Source organism: Calidris pugnax, unplaced genomic scaffold (assembly GCF_001431845.1).
Source record: "Calidris pugnax isolate Ruff unplaced genomic scaffold, ASM143184v1 scaffold188, whole genome shotgun sequence".
In the NCBI taxonomy this organism is placed as follows: domain Eukaryota; kingdom Metazoa; phylum Chordata; class Aves; order Charadriiformes; family Scolopacidae; genus Calidris; species Calidris pugnax.
In genome coordinates this window covers 12,646,111-12,664,004 of record NW_015091257.1, presented here as the reverse complement: position 1 = coordinate 12,664,004, position 17,894 = coordinate 12,646,111, and the positions used below count along the sequence as shown (strand labels likewise).

The following is a 17,894-nucleotide window of genomic DNA, read 5'->3' as shown; positions in this document are numbered from 1 at the left end:
TGCTGCCCTAACCAGCTTCTTGCAGCTCCCTGTAAATGCCTGCTTTCATCATCCTTCTAAAGCACCCCGGTGACTTCCCAGTGCAGAATGCACAACTGAAAAAAAGAGTTTTGAAAGCCACCGCTTTTAAGCAGTCGTTAAAAACAAAACAAAAAGTGGCCAATATTAATTCCCTTTATACGGTCCTTTTGTGTGGACTATGCAGAATAACACGCAGTGAGAACAAGCTATTCCTTGCAAATTTAAATCCTTTCTGTGTTCTTCTGGGGCTTCTCCCCTTTGGAAAAAAAAATAATTAAGCGTAACATTTAAGAACCTCTAGTCTCTTTGTCTCTTCGGAATAAATAGCTCACTCGGCTAATAAGGAAACACAAAACCATGCATATAACACTACTAAAGATTATGAAGTAGGGAAACAATACTTAAATATATGAACTCTGAAGTGAGAAAACTGGTTGAATTCCAGGTTTCATGCTAACAAACGCAAACTAAACGTCAGTTCTACAGCACTCCCTTTCCACGTAATAAACAGACTGCATGTGAAAGTGAATGATAATTACAGCCACCAGTCCTACACTGCACAGGTACAGCCAGTAACTTTGGGTCCAGACCTCAAGAAAAGAAGCTGAAGCTTCAGCCATTAAAGTAGCAGAAATAAAGTAGATTTAAATTTTCACATGCATCTCTGAGCAAGTTTTTTTGTTGGTTTTTTTTTTTTAATTATAAGAACTTTCTTTTTTAAAAAAATAACAGCAGCTCAGCTTTCCAGATCCCATTACAAAACTGTGGGGACAAGGAGCCTAATTACCTGTGGAATTCTCACATGGGTCTCAGTTGGCACTTGGTTTCTAATCCTTCAGCAGCCTGCTTGGCTTATTTCACCCCACCCCTCACAGGGTCCCACCACCCCCTTCCACCACTTCTGTTTGAGCTCGGTAATTGATTTTTGCTCATTTAATGCTCATTTAATAAGCCTGCCACATGACACGGGACGTACGACATACTAGAGGTGGCATAAACCAGCTCTTTCCACCCGCTCTCTCCACCCAGCAGGCGAGTTGACCGGCAGGAGCTGTGGGACGTGAGGCAGCACCGGCCAAAGGAAGATGCCATCAGCCTGTGGTGGGGCCTCTCAGCAAGTAGGAAAGTGGCAGAACTGAACCTGGGTTTGCCACATTCTGCCCAAGTGACCCAACCAGACAAAGTGAGCATCTGTGAAAAAAATAGAAACCTCAGGGGAAAAATCTCTCTGTAAGGTCTAGTCAGAAAGTGACGCACTATGAGAAACCGGTGGTCACAAATTTCTCAAATACAATTTAAAGCTTAGTGCTGTGTATCCTTTGAAAGATGCCTTTCAAACAAAGTTATCATTTCAAAAGTTATGCTATTAAATTACAAGTCCTACATCTGTTAATAACTAAAACATTTAATCAAATTAACTAAGCTACAATTCTGCCTACAGTTATGACAATATATAGTGAAAGTCGGGTTTGAACTGAACATCAATAGATAGCACTTTTGTTGTATTACTCCATATTGGACAACAGTTACACATGAAAGAAGGAAAACGTATAATCAGCATGCTAGGTGCAGTATGCATTTAGAAAAGCAAAAATATATATATTATATCCAGAAACAATGTTTGCTCACTCTTAACTATTTGGGGGGGGTAAAACGGTCTTGCTGTGAGGAATGCTATCTTGAAGTTTGGGTATCCAGATTTTCTACGGGACTTTACGTTGTAACATTGAAGTCATAGCAAATACCTGTTTGGAAACATTTCATGTCCACTTTAGGCTTCTAACTCAGGCAGCACGTACAAGTTCTGCGGAGAGGCTAAAGGGAGGGAGGTATCTCTGCTGATACCTGCAGGGCACCTGCAGTGCCACAAACCGCTCTCTCTGAGCGCCTAAGGACACCCGGGCACCCAAATTAAATACCTGAAGTTACACAGTGTGAAGTACAGTCCATCTAACAGCACAAATCTTTCATTTAAAAGAGAAAAAAAATACTTGTAAGGATTTGTCTAATTGCTGGTACTTTGCTAATACAGCTGTCATTTCAAAAAAGTTTTGTCGCAATAATTTTTATGTACCCTACTCTCCACCTCAGGGAAGCTAGGCTGTAGGGTGCCTTAAAATATTTGTAAAATAAGCCTAAAAAGGCTTTAAGTCAAGTCCTCCTCTCCCAAAAAACCTCAAGTATTGTTTCAGGTAGAAAACCTCCAGTTTCTTTAGCCACTCTGCAACCATCTTGAGCCTTAGCAACTCCATACGTATCTTCAGTTACCAGACATACGCTTTTCCCCCACTCCAGCACAGGTTAGGCAGGTTGTTTTCAACTGCAAATGGTATGCAACCAAGAGGTATGCAAAGTATTTTCTGTCCTCACTCGAGGATTACAAGTGCATGGTCTCCGTCTAAGTTGGGGATTAAGGTACTGAATAAATTGATTGTTTTTTCTGTGCACTTCTTACTCGGTTTTAGTCTCCTGCAATCCCTACGGGCAATTAGCTCAGCAGCTCAGTCAGGGGAGAGAGAAAAATCCAACACTTATGACCACAAAGCTCCTACTGGGCAAGTATCGTACAATCAAACAGTGATGTCTTTTAGATCCCTTTTCTCCAACTCATAACATGATCATATTTACTTTGTCTAGAAGGAGATTTCCCATAAACAGACGGAAAAATATAAATGGCAGTCTTTTACACAGACTTCAGTTTGCAGTGTGCTGTGGTGTGAATTTACAGCACGCTGGCTGTTCTGTACTAACTCCTTACAGGGACGGGAAACACTTAACACACACATAACACAGAAATAAGCATATACCAAATAAGCTTTACTTCTCTTTCTCTTTGTACTCGGTATGCATCCAGATGTTGCAGCAGTTCAGAGGGACAGAGTAGCTAGAGTACTTGACATTCACACCTCATGTAGGACTTCAACTTCCAACTTGCTGAAGCTTAGCACACAAACTAGGTTCCCTTTATTAGGAAGAAACATTTTAATGTGCAAGAACACTTTATTTGAAACTCAAATATATCTGGTGCCCTACTGGAAAGATTTCTTTGTCAGCTCTATGTTTGATCAATTAGCAACTTCTAAAAGTAATTCTCACTTCGTTTTGGGTGTTTCGCTATTTTTTCCTCTGCTGCTGGATCTCTTTTTACCCCTGCTCCTGGATCGAGAGGAACTCCGACTTCTGCTGCGACTGCGTGTTCGACTGTGGCTCCTGCTGCGGCTGCGGCCCCTCCTCTTCCTCCCCCTGCTGTGAGACCTCCTCCTTTCTCGACTCCTTGACCTGCCAGATCGGCGCCTCCGCTTGTTTTTGCGGCGGTTCTTTTTTCGCTCCGATTCTCCGTTCCTCCTGTAAGAGTGATCTGGGCTGGGGCTGCCCCTTCTCCTCGACCGGCTGTAATAGTCATCGCGATGGCTCGATCTGTTTCTCCTTTCAGAGTTTTTAGACAACTGATTAGTCCGTTCCGGAGAAATACGTATGTCTCTATTGGCCTCCCAAAACTCATTGTTTGGATTTTTGAATACATGAAGAAAGTTGCAGTGTTTCCCTCTTGGACACTTCTGCCTTTCAAATAAGCCTGCAACAGATTAGGGTTTGCTTTTTTATGAACCAGACCTGTTAAATCTCTTTTTTCATTATGTACCTACTGGAAAGAAACTTAATAAACTGATTTTGCTTCTTCAAACAGAAAAACATGCATCTGACCACCTATCAATTTAATTCACCCAAGAGCTTTTTTCAGTATGTACTTTTCCTGGAATTAACTTTCTAAGAGCTATAAAGGATTTAGTTTAAAACAATTTCCACAAATAATTTTACTGCCTCGATCTAAGAATGTAAATATAGATAAGTAAAATGTGATAGCTACTGCTAAGATACTGTTGATGGTTCAGAAACTGGTGTTGCTTTTTAAAGAGGTAAATTAGTACTTCCTGTATTTCACCGTAAGATTATTCTCTTCAAAGCTAGGATCCAAACTTTCCTTTCCAGTCCAAGGTAAATCCACTAAAATGATTCAGACGCTTACGTGACACGATACGAATATTCCCTTTCTTTCCTAGATCTACACAAGCAAGTTAGCATACACGTCTTCCCAAGAGAAACATACTGCAATATTAGGCAGATCTGAAAGCTACAGGCTAATTCCCTCTTTTCCACTTCCATAAGTACTCTTTCAACAAAGCACATTCTCTTTTCCGAGTGTTTATGTGACTCACCACATATAGCAGTCTTCCATCTTGTCACAGGACAAAATTCACAATGAAGCTGCCGGCCTGCGTACCATCGACCACTGAATAGAGCAAGAGCTGCCTGACAGTCCTTCTCCCTTTAAAAAGTAAAAATCACACATAACATTCTCATCTCCCATTATAGTATCAGAATGAATTACTTGAATGATACAAAGTGTTGATTACTGGGCTTTGGAGTTTAGTTCTAAGCCTTAGTAAGACTGCGAGTACTTACGACTGGTACTGGACATACACGTTTCCTCGCAGGTGAGGCTCGTAGTTGCAACTGACCTAAGGGGATGGAAACATTGAGTTAGCACCACGGAAGGTTTATGCTCTACAGCAGCTCAGGCATGTTGAGAGGGCAGCCATTCTGATTTACGATAGCTCATCAGGATGAACTTGCATGTGATTTTCTTCTGAACATTTAGTTTTAGCCAAATACATGATTTTGAAGAACTAAAAAAAAAAAAGAAGGGAAAAAATGCGTGCCCTCTGAGATTATGTTTGACTGTTTCCAGCATTATGCTTTGATTAACACTGGGACCTCTGCTTCGCTTGTTCTCAATTGTCTTGCACTTGTCTGGGCCAACCCTACTTGGCTACAGCCAAATCCTGCTCTGAAAACAATTAGTGGTGTCCTCGTGGGGAAATGTGGGATTCATTATGGTGAGAGAATCGTTGGAGCAATTTACCCTCACAGCATCCCTGTGAGATGAGTTACAAAAACTGAAGTCACTAGCTTTCGCTGTACAGTCCTCAAACACCTTTTTTTCATAACAATTTAGCATTCAAAGTATATCTAAAGCTTTCAAAAATACACAGTTTAACTTCCCAAAAGCTTGCTGCTGGTTACAGAGGATTCTGAGACAGGCAGGCCAAAGCAGGCAAGAACCCACTTCTCCAGGTCAGAACTGTGAGCCCAGCCTCTTTTCCCCTCAGGCCTCTTTCCATATCTGCACCGAATGAGACAAGTGGCTCCTTTCATGGCTGAACCCTGACTGACCCTCAGAGAATACCTCTCTGTGTGCTGGATTAGGCAAGGGCTTCAGACACAATGACAGGCAGTTGTGTAATTAAATATTACTGCATAAGCAGTCAAAACTATTTGAGATAAACAGCGTCAACACAAGAACAAGCAAGAATGATTTCACCATGGGTGGAAAAAGAAGAGTGCTTTATAAGGATCTGCCAGACTCTGGAGTTACCTTCCCACAAAGAACAGCAAGAATAAAACCTTGGGCTACACTGGGAAGGGAAGTCAGCTGGAAGAGGGGTGTGCATAATCTGGTTCTAAATGGCAGCAGAGACTCCACTCAATCACAGTTAAGAGCCCCGCAGCCAAGGTATAATTTCTAAGCATCTCTAATATAATGAAAATGCCCATGAGAATCACATTAAAGTTGCACAATTACTTCAGAAGCGAAGAAATGCCACACTAAAAGGTCCTACCCTCTTATTAGTAATAGGGACCCAAGTATGTGCGACTCAGCACAGCTGCATATAACAACCACCACACAAAGTGGAGGATCCGAGTTTGATGGTAAGACAGCATTTCAACCCACGCTCCACTGGGAATCTGCATCCCGTCTGCCAGGATGGAGCACAGCTTGCTGCTATCCCAGGAGTCAAAATACGGAGGGGCTACTCCTCCAAACAAGTGAAGGTTTCCTACCTATAAAGCTTATTATGCAGCTATTGAAAATTCACTTTTTCTACTTTCCTCTAGCTTGAAATGCTAATAGGATCTCAGTTGTGAGGCAGCTGTCAGTAGAGGCAAACAAAAGAAGAAAAGGCTCTGCGTGCCTCCTGGTGACTGCAGGAAAACACTCAGGAACGGCGAGCAGAAAGGGATGCTGCAGTAGGTTCTGCTACAAGGAGATTTCACCATCCAAGCTCCACATTTTGGGGCAACATGGGAGCGTATAACACACATCATTCATCTCCAAGGTCTCCATTTACAGGTCCCTCTTTTTACCCCATAAGAAATCATAATATACATGGGAAAAATTCAGGGAAGAACATTCAGCAAACCGAAATGCAGAAACCAAGGACGGGTAATAAATCTTGACACCATTTACATAACTTACTTTTTTATAATTCCTCTTACTGAGATATCTACTATCTTTTCAGTTGTCATTTGATTTTGTTTTATCCAACCAGGCCTAAAACTACATTGTTTGGGTGTATACTCCAAATACATTTTATACCCTCACTATTTCATTCCTTCAGCACAAATACAACAGCAAAGATATATCTATATTGTCTAACAGTCTTAGTGGACCCCCTAAGGCTTATCACGGGCTAAGTGGACTGTTGAGTCCAGCGAAGGGCAACAAAGATGATTCAAGGATTGGAGCATCTCCCTTATGAGGAGAGACTGAGAGAGCTGGGACTCTTTAGTCTGGAGAAGAGAAGGCTGAGGGGAGACCTTATCAATGCCTACAAGTATCTCAAGGGAGGATTGAAGGAGGAGGGAGCCAGACTCTTTTCAGTGGTTCCCAGTGAGAGGACGAGGGGCAACGGGCACAAGTTGGAACATAAGAGGTTCCACTCAAATATGAGGAGAAACTTCTTCACAATGAGGGTGACAGAGTCCTGGAACAGGCTGCCCAGGGAGGTTGTGGAGTCCCCTTCCTTGGAGATTTTCAAGACCCACCTGGATGCAGTCCTGAGTAACATGCTCTAGCTCTAGGCAATCCTGCTTTGGCAGGGGAGTTGGACTAGATGATCTCTATGGTCCCTTCCAACTCTAAAAAATTCAGTGAAATTCAGTGAACAGTATGAATAAATTGCAAAATAAAAGCACGAGCTTTTATAATTTTTCAGAGGAACGGGAGAGAACACTCACCCAGAGTACGACACTGCTCTGTAACAGCAGTAACAAATTTACAGGTGACACAAGAGATACAGTTTGTTGTAAGGATATTGTATAGTTTTCTCATGGAGATGGGATTTAGCTAGGACATGCTGGACAGAATCCCTGTTAAGGCTAGTAAAACACAACTTACGTGGTATACGTTAAATATTTACAGAATCACAGAATCTTCTAGGTTGGAAGGGACCTTAAAGATCATCTTGTCCAACCGTCAACCTAACTGACAAAAATAGACACCCACACAACAAACAAGGAGCATCATCACTAAACCATACCTCCCAGCACTACATCAACCCGTCTTTTGAACACCTCCAGGGATGGTGCCTCAACCACCTCCCTGGGCAGCCCATTCCAATGCCTGATAACCCTTTCAGTGAAAAATTTTTTCCTAATATCCAGTGTAACAAGCTGTTACACTCAAAGGCATACCTTGAACTGAACAACCTTTCCCACGTTCTGAAACTCAGGGAGCACGTCCTCGTAGAACTCCAGGAACTGCTGGTAGGTCTCCTCGTCACTGTACTCCAGACTGGCGTCCGTGTCGTAGTCATCCCTGCGGCACTGCTCCATGCCAAAGGTAATGAACATCCCTCGGACGAGCAGGGTCTTACTAGACGTTGGATAGTTGTGCTTGCGAGAACACCTGGACGTTTGTAGGGAAGAAAAAGAAAGAAAGATCAGGATTTTCAGCAGAAGACGCACTTGCATGAAACTTGAAACGCTTGCTATTTTGAGTAACAGCTATTACAGAAGAAAATCCATTAGTGGAAAATCAACACATTTCAATTATTAAAGCAAATCTTTTGGAAGTGAGTTTGCGTATAATCTTAATGCTTTCTGTCATGCATAAATACATTCTTGCTGAAAAAAAAGCATGCCTGCAAAAAGCTATAGATACCAGTAACATATTAAGAGGTAAAGTAATTTCTTTTAGGCTGCTGGGGTTAAATATCTTCTCCATTTCTGAAGGGCTTTACAGAAAGACTACCAACAATCTTTTAAGACATTTTAAAGCAAGTCCCTGCTCTTCTTTTTGCGAATTGAACAACTTTTACATATGGAAGGTGCGGGGAGAGAGAGAGGGAAGAAAAGCATGTTTAGACCTGAAGTTGGATGAGTACAAGACTGATACTTTTCCACATCTAAAAAAAATTATTCTTCTGAGTAATTCTTATCTTAATATACATCCTCTTGGCAGCCATAAAAGTATTAGGTCTCTCTCACCATTCATCACATCCAGGCTACCTCCCTCACATGCTGAAATCGAGTTATTCCCTACGAAGCTTTAGATGTCAGCCTACGTGTTTATTTCACCACGCTTTATGATCTCCGTTTCAAACACTTCCCCGAGCAACTGGGTCATGCACTTTCCAACACATTTCTCCTTTTCATGGCATGATCAGAAAAAACAGTCAGACTAGTCTACTCTCTTATCTACCACCGACAAAGCACAGACAAATTGGAGGGAGGGCAAGTCTCAAAATGGGCAATTACAACCTAGACTGTCAGTCAGAACTGACATCTAGTCAGTCAGAAATTTACTCTCAGGTCAGCACCTTAGACTTAAAATAACAAAAAAAACCACCCCACACTCCCAAACCAAAACTAAAACCAGAGACAACTAATTTGATGGTTTGGGGTTGTTTTTTTTTTAGATTATAGAAGCTGTCTCATTTCACTCTTCCACTGGAATGATAGAACTCAAAGTATTATACCAAACCAATACTGTCTACAGAAAATGAATACAGCACATGATAATAAAGGGAACGCCAAGGAAAATGAATGTCTTAAAATCCAGTATTACTACAAAATATTAGGGTTTGAATTACTGGGGAAATTAATAGAGGAGAACTCAGTCAGTTTTAGCTTCCTCAAGACATAGTGAGCTTTGGCAAAATTCAACAGTTATTTTATTGATAACATTGGCTCTCAATTTTCACCATTGTGGTCTATTTCAGCTTCCAACCCATTCTTCCAGTCCTTACCCTAGCTGTAGCTTAGTCCTTCAACTTATGGTGAACACCGGAGCTTAAAATGACCAGAATATGAAGGAAGCAGGTATGTGAGAAGGAGGAAGAAGCAAGATGAAGAAAAGGTAGCTGAGATCAACAACTACAGGTGAGAGAAGAGGGGCAGAATATGATGTATCTCAATATTTATTTACCAAGCCTATTCATAGTTTAAAGCAAACTGGACTTTTATCCAATTCACAGTTAATCCAAGGAGGTCATCTCCATTAAACACCACAGAAACAAAAATACTGCAAAGATTACAAAGAAGTAAACATATGAAAAGCAAAAATGCTGTCTGCAGTGAAACAGCTGGCCAAAGTTTTATTTAGGAATTCAACACATATTTCAGAATAGGAAAAAGATGTGGGCTTGAAGCTTCCATAGAGTTGAATAATCACATAATTATCCTCAATATACATCACACTGAAACAAATTACTTCTAGAACAAAGAAAATTATACTAGCTAGACCACGTTTCAGTGATATGAGTTAGTAAATTAGACTTAAGACTTACTAGTTTATGCTAAAGATGCAAGTAGTAAGTATCAGAGTCTTTCCCTGCTGAGCTGTTGTGCCTCCTTAACACGCAAAAATTCAGGGACGCAAATGCAGCCAGATGCTGCATTTGGATCATCATCTTTAATGGTTACTGATAAATCTGTACTCCATGAACCCATTTATACTTTTGGCGTCCTCCACGTCCTCTGGTAACAAGTTTTGCCATTTATTTCATATGACAAAGTACGTTTGGGGGTTCTTTTTTAAGCGGGTAAACACTCAGGGACACCTAATTAACCTGTGTCATACTAAAAGCAAATAACCCTTCCTGTCCTATTCATAAGTTCAAGCTCATCTACCACAGCCCTCTTCCATCACTGCATCAAAAGCAGAGTCTAGACTAGTTAACCACTCCTCCTACAAAAGCTGTTTTTCATCTCTGATCATTCTGGTGTCCTTCTTTTGTCTTGCCTTTTGCTATACTTCCCTTCCAAGATAGGGCACCCGTAACAGCACACAAGAACGAATGTATCACGCGTGTAAACAGTGCACAAACAGGAAAATTCTGGAAGCTACACAACAGCTTTCCCAACTGTGCAGATCTACCCTAACTTACTTTAGCCCGTTTGAGATTCAATTTGATTTTTAAAAAGAATGCAGCATACACAAATTAGATAAGATTTGACATATCAGGCCTGTACTAACAGAAATCAAATATATTCTGTCTGAATATGTCTTGAAGGTCCCTTCCAACTTAGACAATTCTGTATGTCAGAGCTAAGGAAAAGTCAGTTAGACCAACGTAGCCACAATGCACCATCAATAATATGCCATAACAACAAATAGTTCAATTCCAGACAGGCGACGCTTTTGCTCTCAACGTCTAGTTCCATCATGAATAACAGAACCACATCCAAATACATGGAAATACTTTATATAATGAAGTTGCTTCCCTTCCGTCTCTCCAAAACACTTCTATGCTGGTAAATATTCAATTGATTACCTGTCTCCAAATCGGCAGGAACCTGTTTTAATATAGAATGGGCAATTGGCTCTATCCTTCTCTGTTCCTATATTCTCCGGGGGCTCTGGGTTATGCCAGGTTACACCATTCTCCAGCTGTGGGAAAAACATTAAAATACACAATAAAGTAATGTCAAAATAAAACTACCAATTACATCCACATGCAATTATAAGCACTGTGTTACTGCAAAGCAAGCTGAACCTATTTTAAGCGGTGTTTTAAAAAGCTGCCCAGTGCCTTGGGTCTCTGGTGATGGAAACCTCTTTTCTTGAAAACTGTTTAGTTTTAAGAACAAGTCTATATTCATGTTTTCTTTTTAACAAAAAAAATAAATAAAAATCACCAAACTGGATGTTTGAATGCCTTAAATGACTACAAACAAAACACACATTTTAAAAAAGGGCATTTTCATTTTGTTAGCCAAAAGATCTGTAAAGTTGACTAGCCCAAGTTCTTGTTTTAAATCAACTGAAAACTCTGCTTGTTTAAAAGCAGCATTTGACCCTGCTACCAGTTTTGTTCATGAATCTCAGCTGCAATTTTCTTTCAAAAAACCAGCACTGTCACTTCAACAGCGTCAACAGTAAGTAACTGAACTCTGAACTGACACTAAATGAAGTCTCCAACATACTATATTTCTGCCTATTCCTTTGGATAAATTGCTGCTAATGTATCTTAAGCTCTGGGCAGGTAATAGCTCAGAGCATCTTTCTACCCATATTATGAAATAAAGAGTTAGGTTCCCTACCAAAACACCTGCTTAAACATAATTTGGAACTGAATGCAACTCCAATGCAGCTATGGCAATCAACATACAATGGAGTAACTAGGTTAAAAATTTGCTGATTAATGCAGTGGTTTAAGCAGAGCAAAAATCTTCACCATTTCAGTCATATGACAGGGATAAAAAGCCAAATTGTTCTTTAAAGCATTGAATTCATCCTAAGATTCAAATGGAGACAATAGTTTTCTTTAGTACACGCTGCCAGTTTGAGATCCATGCTCTTCCTGGCACCCAAGCAGTCAGCTTCTCCCTCCCCCACTCTTTTTTTTTTTTTCCTTAAGGATCTGTGCCCTTCTCTACTGCTGAATCCTTTTATACTGAGCCTGCCATCTGCTTAAAAGACAAGCTTCTCTTGCCACCCAGAAGGACTGACAGATTTATTTAGAATTCTAATTCACAAATAAGCCATCACACATAGTCTTTTTTAACAGCACACAGGAGTATTTCCAGATTAATTTTGACTCAGATCTCCTGAACAGGAATGAGCAGGCACAACTGCATTGCCACCAACCAGCCAGAAATACGCTTAATTATGTTGCACCCTGTAAATAATTGTTTATGGTTCATGCAAGCCACTACATATTCAATTTATTCAGGCCATTAGGTTCTTGAGAGCAGATGGACAACATGCTAGAAGGCAAACAGCGGATGGCAATTAAATTACTTTTTAGTTCTTTTTCAAAAAGTCTCTGAGCATACCTGGCTTTCAGCTTGATCCAGCATCCTCTGCACAGCTGCCTATAAATGGTGCAAACACAGGACTAGTGAAAACCCTGAGGACACGCAAAACATCTGGTTTCTTTAGTTAAGAACCTAATTTACAATACTCAATGATTATACATAATACAAGTTGGATGGGGTTTGCTTTAAAAACGGAAGTTTTACTTTTGCTCTGTAGCAATTCATGTACTACAAAGCTGTTAAAGGATACATCAGACAAGACCCTCGTGTAGACGATTTTCTCATCTAAATGCTAGACAACTTAAAATGTTTCGTTTTCTTCTTTTTAAAAACTATCACTGAACTACTGAATATCAAAGTATCTCTCCTGCTCTAGTATTTGTCTCGTTAAAGTTCATAATCATTTAGTTACACTACACTTTTAAACTTAGAACATTCTATGTAACACACAGAAAAACACATTGCTTAGTGAGCCTCTGTTATAAGAAAATGTGTAAGCGTTAAGAAACTTTAAAATCATAAATTCACTGTATCTAGCCTTTCAAATGGCTTTAAGCTGGAGGGGAACAGATTTAGACTGGAGATTAGGAGAGGGTTCTTTACTGTGAGGGTGGTGGAGCACTGGAACAGGTTGCCCAGGGAGGTGGTTGAGGCCCCATCCCTGGAGATATTCAAGGAGAGGCTCGACGAGGCCCTGGGCAACCTGGTCTAGTTGGGGGTGTCCCTGCTGACTGCGGGGGGGTCGGACTAGATGACCTTTGGAGGTCCCTTCCGGCCTGGACAACTCTATGACTCTATGACTATGACTCTAAATATAGCAAAATGATGATATTCTTTCCCTTCCTTCTTCTAAGCGGGCTGAACAAAACAATAAATTCAGTCTCCAGAACTGGCTGGAAATTAGTTCTAACAAATTATTCTATGAAGCTCCAAGAAAAAAAGACATTTAAACAAAACCAATACAAGAAAATATGCTAGCATTGTTCTAATTTGGAAAAGAATTAATTTAATTAAAAAAAGAGGAAGAGCAAATGAAAATAAAAAAATGCAATCCAAGGTGGATTAGTATCTGATAGACAGCATCTGGTAGTAATCATCAAGTATGTCAGATACCAACCGACCTATTAAAGAAAACCCCCAAAAAAACAACAACAAAAAACCAAAAAGAAAACTCTGCCAAACCAGAAAACCTATTTTCTCATCTTAGGGAGGGAAAAAATTACTTTATTTAAATCAGTAGGCCAGAGTTGGAGTAAACTGCCGTTTCAAGAGACAGACCAAATCAAGTGAACAATTTTCCACTGCTGAAATGGGTGGCTCTATTCCCAGCTGGGTGCCTGTCAATGCCCTTTCTGAACCAATTTACCTCACTAAGCCAGTAAAACAGTAACCCAGAAGAAAACAAAACAAACCAAACAAACCAACAACCAAACAAAAAAGAAAGCTGCTTCCATCTTGTTCAGGGAACCAAATTAGCCCACCTAGGGCTTGGGCAAACCCAGGCACAAGGAGAAGGAAGGAACAAAATCCTGCTGTTATATTCATTCAACTCTCTCAGAACTACATCTCTAGCTCAAAAAAAAGAGGCAACCACCATTTTCTGTCCCTGCTCTGCAAAGAGAGAAATTAACACTTAACACAAGAGGAAGTAAGACAGGAAATACAACAACTGCTGTTCTTTTTGAACTTCATGCAAGTGTTACACAATCAGTGACACAACCAACCATTAGAAGCAGGAGACAGTGCTGTTTGCTCCTGCCTCTTCTCCCGCTGTGGCTATCAGATCCACTAGCAAGACACCTCCCAGTGAAATGACTGGAATCTTTTGCCATTGTGGAGAAGCTAAAATGACTGGATCCTAGAAAGCTGCAATCACCCTTTACTGGCGATAGGCCAGTCCTCATGTTGGATTTCTGGACATCTTACATCCAGGTCATTCAACTTCTAAAACTTAAGACGACCGTATTATTAACAGATATGTTATCAATGACTAGTATCTTCAGTATCATTTTTTTTCTCTACCCAAGGAGCTCTGAAAAAAAGATACGTCCTGTTGGGATGAGCCGGGTAAAGAAGAGCTGTAATATATCTTTTGATTAAGGACCGTGTTAAGGAACAGCAGCAATGTAATTCCATATTCCATATCCTCATTGGGCATTTTCTTCAACACTGACTGTGTTCAACTGGGACATTAAGTAAGGATTATCTTAAACACATGATGCAAAAAGTGCACATATCAGAACCTGCATTCACAGTGTGCCTTTATATTTAACTGATGTAAAAAAATTACAAACTATGAACAACCAGATCCATTAAAATTAGTTACCCTTCTAGGTATATGGATTCACTAGATCCTCTTTAACAGTGAGTAACAGTTTCAGGAATTTAGACAGAATGGAGAGAAGAAGTAACTAGCACATTAATGTGTCTGCTAATTAGAATAAAATCCCTCTTCAACATGCATAGGCTGTTGCATCTGATAACATAAGAGGATATGTAACATGTTTATCCTCCCACTGCCAGGAAATCACCTCTCTTTCTCTCTTCTCCTGTTGTTTCTGCTGTGCCGCTTCTCTCTCTTTCCTTTGCTGCTCTTCCCATTCTTCTTTGATCTTCCTCTTTAGGATAAAAAAAAAAATAAAAAATTATTTAGCCAACAAATGCTTTATAAACAGTCAAACTCAAAGCTATCACGTTGTATCAAACTCCTTGACCATTAAGTTTTCATCCAGTCATAAGCAACTAAATGTCTGGACAAAAACCCTTTTAAAGACCTTTTTTTTTGTTTTTCCCTTTAAAATTTTGATTCTTCTAAAAGAAAGAAGAGCATAAACTTTCAAACATAACAACATCAAGAAAACCAGGTCCACTCCAGTAAAAGATCTTACACTAAGTCTACCTCATTGCAAGACACAACTGTAACACACAGTTTATACATCACCTCTTCTTCTTCTTGACGTTTTCTTGCAGCCTCTTCTTTTTCTTTCTTGAGCTTGAATTCTTCTTGGGCCTTTTCTTCTCTCAGCAACCACTGCTCATGTAGTTTTTGTCTACCAAGGAAACCAGACACCACTTAGACAAAATTTAATGACTACCCACAACTGGTGCAATTGTCATGCATACAATCCAAATTTGTTAGTTCAGCAATAACAACAACTAATCTAAACTTCTTTAAAAGAGAAAATTTCTTAGGAATCATTCAAGATTTAGAGAAAAACTGTGTAGCCTGAAATATGCAAAAAGGATTCTGTTTTACAGAACATATTGAAACTTTTGAAAGTATCAAAATGGAATTGATGACAAATATATCTACTGCATATATACCATCTTCTAGATTTTTCACCTTTCTTCCTCAAGTTTTTTTTCTTCTTCTTCTTCCTCCTCCTCTTCTTCCAATTCCTCTTCTTCCTCCTCAGACACCGATTCATCTTTTTCTGTAGCTTCTGAGAAAAAACCACAAAACAACACATTTAAGTAACTGGATGTTGTACTCACAAAGATGTACAAAATTATAACCTTTTAAAAAACAAAAAAGAATCACTGCTAGTCCCACTGACAATACAAAACAAAACACTTCACAGTTACCTGAGTCTCTTAGTTTGGCAAGTGCCTGTCGCTTTTTTTTTCGCTTTTCTTTCTTCAGAATAGCCCTGTATTTTTGATGGCTGGAGATGAGAGAATATTATTGACATTAAAGCAGCCAAAGGATTTTTACTGTCCTATGTGCACTCAATTTACATCAGCAGTACAAAACCCCACAAACCGCAAAATTAACACCTATTCATATGAAACGGTAACTCTACGGGGACATCTGACATGACTATTTTCCTGGTTTCAGCTGGGATAGTTAATTTTCCTGCTAGTAGCTTCTGTGTTTTGAATTTAGAATGAGAATAATGTTGATAATGCATATTGTTACAGTTGTTGCTAAGTGAGTTTACAGTAAGTCAAGGACTTTTTCAGCTTCCCATAGAAGCTCAGAGGGAGTATAGGCAGGACAACCTGGCCAAAGGAGTATTTCACACCATAGATGTCACACTCAGTATACAAAAGGGGAGCAGGAATTCATAATCACTACTCGGGACAGGCTAGACAATCAATTATCAGGTGGAAAGAGCAACTGGTGTTGCATCACTTTATTGTGTATATTCTTTTACCATTATTATTATTTTTCTCTTCTGTTACTGCTCTATTGAACTGTTTTTATCTCAACCCACAAGAGGTTTTTTTATCTCCTTTTTCTCCCTCTTGTCCCTACTCTACTGCAGGGGAGAAGGGGAATGAGTGAACAGCTGCATGGACCTGGTTTCCAGCTGGGGTTAAACCTCGACAAGAACGAAATCTTTAGCTCTGCTGTTAGAGCTGCAAGTGGACTTGCACACAGCAACAATCACATTTGGACACAACACAGAGGGTCTCATCCTTCTTGAGCTCTGCAGTACTTCACATTACCACCAACTCCATGAAATCTCCCTTAGATTCTGAAACTCGATCGCTAGGTAAGATTAGGGAGAAAAATTTGGGAATCTCCTACCCTATAATTTTGACACTGCTTTCAGCATATTCTAGTCTTCCTCTCTTTTACAGGGTATGAAATTGTAAGTCCCTTCCCTTGTCCCTTGATATTCTCTAAAGACAGCAGTCTTAAAATATAGAGATAACAAAAGCACACTTAACAACCACCACAGATGATGCTCAGATCTACTCTTCTGCTATTGAAGCATGGTCAGATTCATCCTTGCTTGTCTGACAGTGCTGCAAGGCTGCCTAGAAACAACACTGGGCTTTTATTATTGTTAAAAATCCTCTAAGTACCTGAAAGCATATCATATCAAACCCTTATCTGTCATTTTTCATTCTAGCTCTCTTCTTTCTAGCCAGTTCATAATTGAAAAATAGGAGGGAGTGATGATCTTCAACTCCTGTCATTCTACCATCGCAAATACTGATGGGAGATGGAAATCTTCCCGTTTCAGAGTATGTAGTTTTTAAAGATTCCAGGGGTATAACTCAGATAGCCAAAACCTCACCTGCATTCCTAGCACTTCCGTTCAGGGTTAGTCACGAGTTCACCACCTGCACACCTGTGTGTGCCATCAATAAGCCCTCGGTGGTTACCCTGGCAGCAGAGTGCGTGCCCTCAGAGACCAATGCCAGACCGCAGGCTCTGCCCACACCTCAGCCTTCTCCCTTTGGGCAAGCAAGCCCAGCGAATCCTCCTACACTGTCCCCTATCCAAAACAAATCTCATCTCGCCAGCTGCCTTGGGCTGAGAAGCGAGGGTACCTCCTCCCCAGCTCCCAGACTTTCTTAGGTGCTTTGAGAGCCTGAGGAAGGAGGGGAGCTGGCAACTTTCCTAACTGGGCCACAGCAGCACGCGAGGAGGAGTAGGAGGAGGTGGACCAATAGCTAAAGCACAAGTTGCAGCGGTGGCTCAGCTGCTCCGGAGCCGGGGCTCGCCTCCCCCACTCCAGCCACACGTCCCTGGCGAGCCAGGGGGCCCGTTCCACCGAGCGGGGAGCAAAGCCCTGGCGGCCTGCAACGGGGATCCCGCCATCTGCGGAGCGGGCCGGAGGGTTCTCGGCCCGGACACCCACACACACACCGGCTGTCTCCCCGCGCCGCGGCCTCCGCTGAGCCCCACACCGCCCCCCGGGGCGTGGGCCGTTCTCCCCCGCCCCTCCAGCGGCGCTGGCGGGTGGGCCACAGCGGACGCTCCGCCGCCGGTTCCCCCCATGGCCTCCCCCCCCGCCCCCTGCCGCTTCCGGCTC

General features: G+C 41.0%; 1 protein-coding gene across 1 annotated transcript in view; it reads right to left on the bottom strand.

The window, feature by feature from the left end:
* Window positions 1-706: 706 nt before the first annotated feature.
* Window positions 707-17,894, bottom strand: part of ZRSR2 (zinc finger (CCCH type), RNA binding motif and serine/arginine rich 2) — a 20,160-nt gene continuing 2,972 nt past the window's right edge. Inside the window, exons 2-11 of the mRNA XM_014960235.1 lie at window positions 15,709-15,788; window positions 15,467-15,566; window positions 15,065-15,173; window positions 14,655-14,741; window positions 12,142-12,180; window positions 10,638-10,753; window positions 7,555-7,768; window positions 4,483-4,538; window positions 4,236-4,345; window positions 707-3,595 (exon numbers count right to left, since the gene is read on the bottom strand). Of these exons, the coding sequence (XP_014815721.1) occupies window positions 3,114-3,595; window positions 4,236-4,345; window positions 4,483-4,538; window positions 7,555-7,768; window positions 10,638-10,753; window positions 12,142-12,180; window positions 14,655-14,741; window positions 15,065-15,173; window positions 15,467-15,566; window positions 15,709-15,788 (1,393 nt within the window). The 3' untranslated portion in view covers window positions 707-3,113. The remainder of the gene's footprint in view (window positions 3,596-4,235; window positions 4,346-4,482; window positions 4,539-7,554; window positions 7,769-10,637; window positions 10,754-12,141; window positions 12,181-14,654; window positions 14,742-15,064; window positions 15,174-15,466; window positions 15,567-15,708; window positions 15,789-17,894) is intronic.